This window comes from Coenobita brevimanus, chromosome 5 (genome assembly GCF_032717465.1).
Source record: "Coenobita brevimanus isolate Jiangsu-jjx chromosome 5, ASM3271746v2, whole genome shotgun sequence".
NCBI lineage: Eukaryota > Metazoa > Arthropoda > Malacostraca > Decapoda > Coenobitidae > Coenobita > Coenobita brevimanus.
This window is the reverse complement of record NC_136958.1, coordinates 12322441-12335346: the sequence shown is the minus strand read 5'-3', so window position 1 is coordinate 12335346 and position 12906 is coordinate 12322441. Positions and strand designations below refer to the sequence as shown.

General features: G+C 40.4%; 1 protein-coding gene across 1 annotated transcript in view; it reads left to right on the top strand.

Annotated features, from left to right (window-relative positions):
• The window catches only part of LOC145397453 (synaptic vesicle glycoprotein 2C-like), an 82174-nt gene extending 69477 nt beyond the window's left edge, over positions 1-12697 (top strand). Inside the window, exons 10-13 of the mRNA XM_080270518.1 lie at positions 2698-2881; positions 4387-4546; positions 11380-11507; positions 12642-12697. Coding sequence (XP_080126644.1) covers positions 2698-2881; positions 4387-4546; positions 11380-11507; positions 12642-12697 — 528 coding nt within the window. The remainder of the gene's footprint in view (positions 1-2697; positions 2882-4386; positions 4547-11379; positions 11508-12641) is intronic.
• Positions 12698-12906: the final 209 nt, after the last annotated feature.

Below are 12906 nucleotides of genomic sequence, written 5' to 3'. Positions count from 1 at the left end.
CACATTGAATTTCATTTGCCATGTACTACTCCATTCATGAAGTTTATTTAATTCTTCTTGTAGCTCTTTACAAGAATCTGTGCTAGTAATTCTCCTTTGTATTTTTGCATCATCTGCAAACATATTTAGATAGCTCTCATTTCCAGTGTTACTGTTTGTATCATTTATATACACTAAAAACATGATTGGTGCCAGCACTGAACCCTGTGGTACTCCACTAGTCACTTCTTTCCATGATGAGTAATTTCCTCTTAGTACTGTTCTCATTTCTCTTTTTATGAGAAAGTTTTGCATCCAACAAAACAGTTTGCCTCGAATTCCTCCTTGATGGTACAGTTTCCATAAAAGTCTTTGGTGTGATACTGTGTCAAAAGCTTTCTTGAAATCTAAATAGATACTGTCCACACATCCTTCCCTTTCCTGTATTGTGTTTGTTACTCTGTCATAGTAGCTCAACAGATTAGTAACACATGATTTTCCTTTTCTGAAACCAACTGTCTTTCTTTTATCATACTGTGTTCTTCTAGATGATTTACCCAAGCTTTTCTTATAAGCTTTTCTAATACCTTGCTTACAACACTGGTCAGTGATACTGGTCGGTAGTTGAGTGGATTTTGTCTATTTCCTTTCTTGAATAAGGGGACAATATTTGCTTTCTTCCAAATATCAGGTAGTTTACCTTGGCTCAAGGATTTCTTGAAAATTAAAAATAATGGTTTACTCAACTCTTTTGCACATTCTCGTAGTACCCAACATGAAATTTCATCAGGACCACTTGCTTTTCCTCTGTCTAATCTACTTAACTCCTGTATTACTTTTTCTGCTATTTGTATATCTGGTAGTATGTGTGGACATGCATGTTCCACATAGTCCCTCTCAAAATTTTTTTCCTCTGTAAAAACTAATTGGAAATTCTTATTTAGTGCTTCACAAATATCTTTCTCTTGTTTATAAGTGATTCCTTCGTCCGTAATTGTTTGTATTATATCTTTTACTTTGGTTTTGCTTCTGATATAGCTGTAAAACAGCTTTGGTTGATCACTACTTTTATTTATTATATCCTCCTTATTCTTGTATAATCGTTTCTTGCCAGTTTGTAATTATTATACGCCCTTTCACTATTATGTCTTCTGTATCTATTCCACAACAAATCTCTTCTTTCTTTTGATTTTTTACATTCTGTATTGAACCATTTCTGTATTTTCTTATCTGCTTCTTTGTGCTGTTGGATGTACTTCTGGACTCCTATTTCATAAAATTCACAGAACTGTCTATATACAGCATTTAAATCTTGTCCTCTAAGCTCATTTTCCCAATCAACTTCTAAGAAATACTTCTTTAGGTCTTGATAATTTCCCATTTTATAGTTTAGGCTCTTTTTGTAACTGTCATTGCTGTTTACTATGTAATATGCTATCCTGAAGTTATAATTTAGTACTGCATGATCGCTTTTGGCGAGTGGAGGGTGATATATTAAACTGTCAATATCATTTTCTTGCCTAGTAAATATTAGATCTAGCACTGAAGGTACATCAAGTCCTCTTTTTCTGGTGGTTTCCCTCACATGTTGCGTTAGGAAGAACTCTTGTACGAGATCCAGGAGCTTTTGGTCCCAACAGCTTTCTTGGCTAATTATATCTAGAGTATTCCAATTTATATTTGTATTGAAATCCCCAGTTAGTATAATTCTTTCTGATTTCTCTTCTGTTTTATGTAGTAATGATCTTAAACTCTGAATTGTACTCTCTGCCAGGTCCTCATATTCATCTCTTTCCCATGTGTTTGATTTGGGTGGCATGTACAAATTGGCTACAATTACTTTACCTTCAGATGTGTTGATCTCTACTGCAATCAGTTCTACTTGTGATGGTATATCTAGTTTTATTTCATTGACTTTTAGATTTTTCTTAGTGTGTGTGTGTGTGTGTGTGTGTGTGTGTGTGTGTGTGTGTGTGTGTGTGTGTGTGCAAGTAAGTAAAAAAGTCTTAAACCGGTCTTAACCAACTTTGGTGAAGGCGTAGGGGGATAACGAAGTGTTTGAACTCTTGTTTTTTGGAACAATAGGTCAAAAGTCAAGCTCATAGCCCTAAGTCAAAATGTGACCCAGCAAGGTTAACTCCGATTTCGATCAAACTTGTTGGAATAGTTGAGAATAAAGCAAAAACGAAGGAGTAAGACTTTGAGGAAATTTTGTCAGATGTCAAGATCACAGGGTAAGTCTTACTTTGACTCGCGTGTCTGTGTGTGAACAAAATAACTAAAACAGTTTTGATCTGACTTGGACCAAATTTGGCTTATCATGTTAGGGTCACATGGCAAGGTTAACTTAGTCATTTTTCATCTGAGTTACAGCAAGCTTTGTGAAAGTGTTCAAGGCAAGACATGGAGAAAGGGATTCTATTTTGAGAATCACAGAATGGCCAGGGTCACAGACAGGGCAAGATCTAAAGGCAGGGGCACAGGACAAGGTCAACAGTAGAAATACTGATCTTATTTCCAATAAACATGATGAAAGGGTTAAGGTTCAGGTAAGAATTATGTAATTTGATTTTCAGAGCAACCAGTTGAAAGGCAAGGTCCCAGGGAAGAGTCAAATCTTCTATTCTTAGACCAGTTGGTGGGCATGGATGTTGTACTCTGTGAGTGCTCCTTCTTGTTATGTATAGATTACGCATGTGTGCTTTTACTTTTGTATAGGTAAGCGTGTGTGAGCTCCAAGGCTACAATAGTAATGTGACGGAAACATCCCACTGTGACACCGGAGAACCTCCTATCGACACAGCGGCTCTATATAACACTCTCATCACTGCTGTTGCTCCACTTCCAACCTGCATCTTTACCATCTTTTTTATGGATAAATTTGGGAGGAAGTTCTTCTTAGGTTTGTTACAATTTATAATTCAGCTTTTGATCTGTTTAAAAGGAATTCAGACTTTCAAAATCTTGAATGTTGAGTGAACACATATACTGTATGGAAATTCACTGGTGAAAGCTATTATACATGTCTTTCTCCTTTTTAACGTTTTCTAAATCCTAAGTCAGATATAAGAAGAATAGATCAGCGGTGTGTTTCATCACGATTGTCATCAGCCTGAACTAGCCGATTTCCGTACAAGAGATATGGGTCTTTTTAATTTTTAACTTGGTCCACTCAGTTATCATCATCATCATATATCATCATTTAGATTCTTATTGCTTCCCAAATACGGAATAAAATGGGATCCAGAAAGCCAAGAGTGAGAGCAGTACATATGGAACTGTTAAGGAATGCAGATGAGTTGCTTAGGGTTGTTAGATTATATATGCAGAGATTTGTAACAGATGTGGAACAAGGAAATATCTTGATGCAAGGGCAGAAGAGAGTATGCTTAGATGGTGTGGTCACACTGAGAAAAAGAATATACCGTATACAGGAAGGTGATACGGTGCATGTGAGTGAGCTGGAAGGTGGGAAGAAGCATGAAACATCAAGAAAAGTGCGAATGGATAATGTACAGTGAACTAGTGAATAAGCAGAGTATAGAAATTAAAGAACAAAAAGAAACGACAGAAGCTAGTAATGTATGTACGGAGGGCTGCACCGTGTTTTCAACTTGGTAGTCGACGGCATGACTCTAGTAGTAGTAGTTATTGCAGCCGCAGGCTTAACTTGAACCCAGTTGACTGCAAGGTAAAGATGCCTCCTTCCTGCAGTACCCCATCGTCCCTCGGGGATAGCGAAAAGAATGAGGGACGTTTGTATAACGTCACTCAGCCATATTGCAGAACTTTTGCCTATCAGAATTCTTTCATTCCCCGAACTGCATCTCTCTGGAACTCGCTTCCCCAGAGCTGTTTCCCTCCAAACTTCAACCTATAGCAGCTCAAGTCCAACTATTACAGATATTTAATGAATGGAGGACGCCAGTAATCTGGTGTATGGATTTTTTTTTCTCATTTGTTTTTCCTTCCTCTGTTCTGTTATTTAAAAAAAAAATAACAGGATTGCTATAATGCCTCGTTACATCGATGCTGCCGCATGAAGGCGTCCTTCACTAGTAGACTACTATTACACACGCTTATAAAGCATGATTTTTTCTGCATCGTTTGGCGTCTTGGGTAGAGCCTAAAATATCAGAGGCTTGAATGATAAATGGATGGATGTACTGGACCATTTAAACTGACCCTCTTTTGGTAGTTTTCCTGATTCTGTACATTCGTGTTGCCGTTTCTAGATCCCTTCCACTCCGTGTAAGTGGGGATTGGATGATGATGATGATGATGATGATGATGGACTCATTCAATTAATGAAGAGGAATAAACTTCAACGTTTAAAGGAAAAAATAGAAATAAAAAGAGGGAAAGTCGTAGAGAATATTTAAATCTAATGGAGGATGTTGGTTGCAGTGTTAGGTATGGTGTTGTCTGGACTGGCGGCATTTTCCATCTTCTTCGTAAAAACTTCAGTGGACAACCTGATCGTGAGCTGTGTGTATGGGGCCGTCAGCTCTTTGGCCTTCAATGCTCTAGCTTGTATTGGAGCTGAACTGTACCCTTCATATATCAGGTATGGGCTTTGTAAGTGATTTGTGTATTATGTGCCGAGATATTCGATTCTATCACTGTCCTACGTGCTTGGAAGAATAGGAGCAAGTCTGTAAATGATGTGATGGTTGCATGTCTGTCCCCCTTTGTATAAGTGCGTCTGTTTCTTTTGCCTTATAGTACGTGGACTCATGCATATGACAGGTGTCGGTGTGCACCACCGACACCTGTCATATGCATGTTTACTTATATTCATTGGAGGTAGATGTGGGGGCCCATCATCCACTCACTTGATGTAGTGCTGCCATGTCCGTCATTTTCTTTTCTGTGCTCGTCCTCTTCTCTTCCTACTTCTCCCATCTTTCCTTTCACTATTTATTACTCTTCTTTCCACTTCAGGTGGCTTTACACCGAATAACAAGCCCATTGTGGACCTGTATTTCAGGAAACCATTTAAAACGCAGGGTGATATCCATGTAGCTGAATAATGGGGTAACGTGGAGCTTTCCTTCCTGTAGTGCCTCTGTTACCTTGGTAGAGACGATGGTGCGGCATCCATTAGAGAACCAAACCTCCACATTAATCCCCCACACTCGTTGTGACGATGCACTATTACCCGCATGGGAACATTGGTTCACAGCACGGGACGGCCCTGCAGGGGTGGTTGATTGCCTGCGGTTGATGGGTCTGGCCGGCGAGACAGACAGGTTGCACAGCAACAACAGCAAATTATATTCATTTGTGCTTGTGTATAAACATATTCTTATATGCGGGAGCATCTCTAGGTGTGGCATTGTGCAGTACGCCTGTCTCTCGGACGCGAAGTGCTTCATTTCCATTTACTTTAGCAACTGCGAAGCCATACCACATCATACCATGAGACAGCAATCACCTTCCATACCACATCATCCCACAACACAGCAATCACTTTCATACCACATCATACCACAACACAGCAATCACCTTCCATACCATATCAGTGTCTCAGTAACACAGAGAGTAAGCTAGCATGCTTTCCAATACAAGTTTCTCTATCGACACCAAACAACATGCACAGTACACACTACACTTCCTTTTCCAAAATGGGCTTTGAAATACCTAGCCTCGGAGTGCCCGGGGGGGGGGGGACTAAAAATGCCCCCACCTTCTGCCCCTCTCCCAGTGACTACTCAAGCTGCCTGGAACCACTGTCTGACTCACATCCTCTTCATTTCTGCAACAATGGTGGCCTTTCCTCAAACTTTTGCTCCTCTGATCACAACCTTATCACCTTAACCTGTCCTTTCGCTCTGGTACGGCCTGTGGACCCTTCAAAGAAACGTCGTATGTGGTACTTTGGAGCTGCGGATTGGGAGGCCCTCAGGCAATACTTCTTTGATTTTCTCTGGAATGATTATTGCTTTCATGGTGGGGAACCATCTGAGTGTGCCTTGCGCATTACGGAGATTATTCTCTCGGGCATGGAAGCATACATTCCTTTCTCATATCCTTTGACTAATGCAAGAAAGCCTTTGTTTAATCACGCTTGTTCTAATGGTGTCCACAACAAGGAGAGGGCCTATAAAAGGTACCGGAGCCAACCCATCCCTGAATCACATCTTTATTACGTTTCTGCCCGGAATTCTGCTAAGTCTGTGCTTCACTCTGCTAAAAATATATTTTCATCCGTACTAAATGCTCTCAATTCTCCAACTCGAATTCTTCCCATTCCTTCTGGCACCTCGCCAAAAACCTTTCTAACAACTTTACCTCATCGTCCTTCCCTCCTCTTTTCTACTCTGATGGTTCTGTAGCTATTTCTTCTACTGATGAAGCAGATCTCTTTGCTCAGACTTTCTCCTCCAATTCCATCTTAGACGATTCCGGTGTTGTTCTTCCATAACTTCCCCCCTCTGACTTCCTCATGACTGACATCAAAATTTCTTCAGCTGACGTATTTTCTGCCATCACAGGCCTCAATACTAACAAGGCATATGGACCTGATGGAGTCCCTCCTGTTGTTCTCTAGAACTTTGCCTCTGTGCTTACACCGTGCTTAGACAAACTCTTTCGTCTTTGTCTATCAACTTGTACCTTTCCTTCTTGCTGGAAGCTTGCTCTCATTCAGCCAGTCCCAAAGAAGGGTGACCATTCCCAACTCTCTAACTATCGTCCAGTTGCTTTAACATCCTGTATCTCAAAAGATTTTTAGTCAATTCTTAATAGAAAAATTTTAAAGCATCTTTCCTATCACAACCTTCTTTCTGATTGTCAGTATGGGTTCCGTCAGGGACGCTCCACTGGCGATCTTCTCACCTTCTTTTTAGACTCCTGGTCTTCCTCCTTTTGGGACTTTGGCGAAAGCTTTGCCATTGCATTTGACATCTCAAAGGCTATCGATCGAGTCTGGCATAAATCTTTAATTTCCAAACTGCCCTCTATGGTTTCTATCCTCCTTTCTGTGCCTTCATCTATAGCTTCCTTTCTGGTCGTTCTATAGCCGCTGTTGAAGACAGCCATCGTTCTTCTCCAAGATCTATCAACAGTGGTGTTCCTCAGGGCTCTGTCCAATCACCAACTCTCTTCCTTTTATTCATCAATGATCTTTTAAGCTGTACATCAAACCCTATCCATTCATATGCTGATGACTCCAACCTTCACCTTTCTATTCGGTTCCCGCAACGCCCATCTCAGCAGTTACTTCAACAAACAAGGGATGAGGCACCTAATATCTGACTTGGCTCGTACCTCTGACTGGGGTAAAAATAATCTTATTTTTTTTAATGCAGCAAAGACTCAGTTCTTACACCTATCAACCTGACAAAATCTTCCACAGGTGTACCCACTGTTTGATAATATTCGCTTAATCCTGCATCATCCTTAAACATGCTTGGTGTTTCATTTACTCGAGACTTATCTTGGAAAGATCATATTACATCTCTTGTAAAATCTGCTTCCAAGAGATTAGGTGTGCTAAGCCAACTCCATTCATTCTTTACCCCTGCACAATTGTTGACTCTATACAGGGGTTTTATCCACCCCTGTGTGGAGTACAACTCTCACTGCTGGGGAGGCTCCCCACATACAGCTCTTCTCAACAGGGTGGAGTCAAAAGCTCTTCGTCTCATTAACTCTCCTCCTCTTACTGACTCCTTTCAACCTCTTTGTCTTCGCCGCACTGTTGCATCTATTTCTCTTTTCTATCACTACTTCAATGGTCACTGTTCCTCTGAACTGACTGCTTGCATTCCTCCACCTCTATGACGGGCGCGTAGCATCTGTCTAGCAACAAACTCTCGTCCCTTTTCTGTCCAACTCTCTAATGCAAGAGTTAACCGTTACTCCCAGTCCTTCATTTATGCAACAGGTGAACTCTGGAACTGTCTCCCTCTGTCTGTATTTCCTGCTTCCTATGATCTCCAGTCTTTCAAAAGCAGTGTGTTCATGCATCTCAAAATTATCAGATCTTGAATTTGGCTCTCGCTTGTATTTTTTTTTTCTTGGAAGGAACAGTTATTCCAGGCTCGTGACCTTTGGTTCCTTCTTCCTCGCATAAAAAAAAAAATCATACCACAACACAGCAATCACCTCCCACTCATACCACAACACAGCAATCACCTCCCACTCATACCACAACACAGCAATCACTCCCATACCACATCATACCACAACACAGCAATCACCTCCCATACCACATCATACCACAACACAGCAATCACCGCCCATACCACATCATACCACAACACAGCAATCACCGCCCATACCACATCATACTAACGGCATTAAGTGAAGGGCCATGAAGGTTCCGTATCTATGACTTCTGCACTTGTTTAGGAAATGGACAGCTGAAACTCAACCTTCCTTATGTCTTGACACAGGGAAGTGACTTTCCCATCGTCCAATGCAGGTCACAAGAAACCTTTCATCTCATCTTTTTAGAAGAATGAGGGTTTTGAATTCCATTCATATCAACATTAGTGGAATACACCCTGTGAAGGTAGGCCTGACAGAGTATCTGGTCAAGATTTTTCCTTGGAAACCATGGGAAGAGAGAAAGGTATGGGTGTGACAAACAGAACGCCGTGGTTGGATTGGTGTGCCAGTATAATAGGTGGCGTATAATCTGGGGAGATGTAATGTGCAGGGCATTGTATGTTGGCTGATAAAGTTTTAAGTTTAGGATTATTCTTCCAGATTTGAGGGGGGAGGAAGAAAAAAAAAAAAAAAAAAAAAAACTGTAGTGTGCAAGGATGAGTGAACAAGACAACCTGAGGAAATGGTGAATGGTGGGGAAAGGGAGGAATATACTTTGCGAGACTGCAAGTCGAAGATTTTTCTGGAAATTCAGTTGAGAGTACAGGAAAGCAGAAAGGGTCAGATGGTCAAGTAAGGAGAGAGTTAGGATGGTGGTGGGTAGAGGGGCATAGAGTGGCCCGCCTTACGCGCCTTTCATACAACATTACAGTTTTATTGAATTACTTTAACATTCTAGCCTCTGATAACATAGCCTCAGATTTTCTGGTTTCGGAAGGAGTCATGTAAGATTGGTTATTGTAATCACGCTATCCGCGTAACATGGTGGTACTAAAAACTGCATGCTCTTGTAAAATGCAAGCAGAAGATTGTAATGTAAATGCTTCCGACCATAATGGTTCTAATTTGATTTGTATGTTGATTGATGTGATTCAGCAATATCTTGTTATCATTCTGTTAGTTATTAAAGACAGGAATGCCCTACTCATAAATGTTCTCAGCAATTTCATTGCTCGCCGAGGTCACATATACACCAGTTGCTCACAGGTGCAGGTGGTTGCGGACGTGAGTTTTGCATCTCTATAGCATATAAATGCAACCCCACTGGACGTGGGGCCGGTATGGATGAAAACTTTTATGGGCTTCAGCGATGCAAAACTCTCACCCTCACTAACAATTATTTGGTGTGGACGTAACCTGACTCATGACCTCATCTTTCGCATATTACAACATTACAAATGACCCACGTGGGAAAGCAGATATCTTTGCTAGTACCTTTGCAAGAAACTCTACCTGCCAGAATGTCCCAGTACTGGAACTTGATTCTCCCGAAATTGCCCCACTTAAAATACAGACAAGATACATAATATCCATCCTAGACAATTTACATACCAACAAAGCTCCAGGCCCAGATGGAATTCCGCCAATTGTTTTGAAAAAGTGTTCCCGTGATCTTGCCTCTGTTCTAGCTAAATTATTCAGATTATGCATACGTACTTCTTTATTCCCAAATTCATGGAAAGAAGCCAATATCCACCCAGTTCCGAAGAAAGGATGTTCGTCTGACCCTTCCAATTACAGACCAATAGCTGTCACATCTTCTCTTGGTAAGGTATTTGAAACTTTAATTAATAAGCACATTGTTAAACATCTTGAATCCAACAACTTAATTAGTGATAGACAATACGGTTTTCACCATGAAAGATCCACCATTGACATACTCAATCTCTTAACTCATACCATCCATCAATCAATTGATCTTTTTGGAGCAACTCATGCAGTAGCTCTTGATATCTCTAAAGCTTTCGACAGAGTATGGCACCGTTCCCTGCCGTCCAAACTCCATTGCTATGGACTAACATCTTTTGTTCCTTTGATTTCTTCGTATCTTAGTGACAGGAAAATAAGAGTAAAAGTAGATGATGTATATTCCAATTTCCACGCAATTAACGCCGGCGTGCCGCAGGGATCAGTTCTGGCACCAACCCTATTTCTGGTTCATATTAATGATCTCTTATCTGTCACCCACAATCCCATTCACTCATATGCAGATGACACTAACACTACATAGTTCATTCACACTCAGACATCCATTTACAAAGCCTAATATCTCTACCTCTCAAATCAGTACAGCCATCTCCATAAATCAAGATCTATCTACAATCAGTGAATGGGGACAAAACAACCTTGTTTCTTTTAATGCTAGTAAAACTAAATATATACAGTTTACTAATAGACAGATATTGCCAGATTCATTCATTACCTTCAGTGCTACTAATATTCCCATCTCCAAAAGTATTGAAATTCTTGGTGTCTCACTTAACACTGCCCTCAGCTGGACCTTTCATGTCAGAACACTTGCTAAAACCGCCTCAAAGAAACTTGGATTATTGTACAGAGTCCGTAAATTCTTCGCCAATGAGCAGTTAGCTATAATTTATAAGAGTCATGTGCACTCTCAGCTTGAATATTGCTCACCCTTGTGGAATGGATGTGGAGAGGTTGCATTAAGACAACTTGACAAAATTCAGAATAAAGCTGTTAGAATCATTAACAACCCTGCCATTACATATAAACTACCTCCCCTGCAAGTAAGAAGGAATGTTGCCTCCCTTGCATTATTTTACAGATATTTTTTTGGCAAATGCTCAGACGAAGTTGCGTCCATGGTGCCACCTCTCCATGCCTTCCGTCGTGCTACACGGGCATCTGGTAACGCTCATGACTGGAATGTCACTCAGCCATATTGCAGAATTTCTGCCTCTCAGAATTCTTTCATTCCACGAACTGCATCTTTCTGGAACTCGCTTCCCCAGAGTTATTTTCCTCCAAATTTCAACCCACAACTGTTCAAGTCTAACTGTTACAGATATTTTATGAACAGAGGACACCAGTAATCTGGTGTATGGATTATTTTTTTTACTCATTTGTTTTTCCTTCCTCCATTCTGTTATTTATAAAAAATATATATATATACCATTTGATCACGAACCCTAGTTTTATTTATTTGATATGTGTGTTAGACATGATCTGATGTGCATTAATAATCTCTTGCTTTGTACACGTGCAGTAATAATGTATAAAAGCATGTATACAGATCCTAGTTTCTCTCCAACTTTCAAGGGCAACATCACTAGCGGTATCTTCCCTGGTTAAAGGAGCAGCGTCCATACTAGCCAATGTCGCTTTTGGTTACCTGTTGGATACCAATTGTGCCATACCTATACTCCTGGTGGCATCGCTCCTTATAGGTCAGTATCAGTACTGTGCATTGTAAGACTTACTCCTCATAGGTCTTTATCAGTACTTTACTTTGCTTTATAAGACTTACTTCTCATATTATTAGTACTTTAGTTTGTTTTATAAGACTAACTCCTGATAGGTAAGTATCATAACTTTACTTTGCCTTATGTCTGACTCGTCATAGGTCAGGATTAAACCTTGGCTTTGTTTTATAGCACTCCCATTACCATCTGTTTCTATTAAAAATGTCGTCTTAGAGCATTTCCATAAACTTGTAACTGAAAATAGACCTATTCTATTAATCCAGGTTATTTTTAATCTTGCCTTTCCATGCAAATACCCTTGAAAATTTGCTTTTTAAATGGCTGGCAGAAGTCAGGACCATGAATGTAGCACGAGTATAACCAGTGGACCCACAAAACAAAGTAAATTACAGGCCACGGGTTTAATGGACCGGTGCAAGTCCCAGTATGTAAACTATCACATTCTTTAAAAAACACTCAACCTGAAAGGACCTTACAACTCCACTCCGATTATTTGTGTTCTGTTATTGCTAACTACAGACGAGTTCATAATTTTCTGAAAAAAATAGAAAGAAATTAAAGAACTGGGAGAGTTATATACAACCTTCATTACCAGAGGTTTGTCCAGAGCTGAATGAAATCATCTGGTAACAGCAGTATCTAGACTGACCCTGGTGAAAAGAGACATTAAAGACTCTGTGATAGATGGACTGATGTAATAGCTAGATGGCGATGCCTTAATTCCTTAAGGAATGGTCACAAACGAATTGCCACCACGTCACTCAGTCCTGTACCACTTGGCTGCCCTCTCTGTAGTGCGTACCCCCTGTTATCATATAATTTTTCGCCCCATCCTTCCATCTCAACTTCGGTCTCTTCGTCCCCCTTCCCCCTCCATCTCACTCACGTACAATTTCCTAGCCAGTCTCTTACTATCCATCCTCTCTACATGGCCAAACCACCTCAAGAGTATTTCTCCTAATGCGTTCGAGTACATCCACATCAACACAACAGCCCTCCTTCACTTCCTTATTCGTCTGTCTGTCTCTCTACGTAACTCATGCCCCGCATACAGCATTTTAAATGTTATGTAATATTTAGCAGAATCATTGTCAACAGGTGGTGGTGTGTTAGGCCTGTTACTGCCCAACACAAGCAGAACAGCACTGACCTGAAGAACCGATCACGACTGTAGGTACTGTATATGTTGAACTAACTGCTCATTGTTTAAGGGCGGGTGGCAAGGAAGTTTTCAGTTGCACACCTAAAGTATATTTTTTATCGATGCCCTGTTGAACTTTTATTTTATTTAACAAGGGTAACACATGTTTTTCATGGATATCATGCTGGGCTTCTTTATTATTTTCATTAAAATAACTTTCGT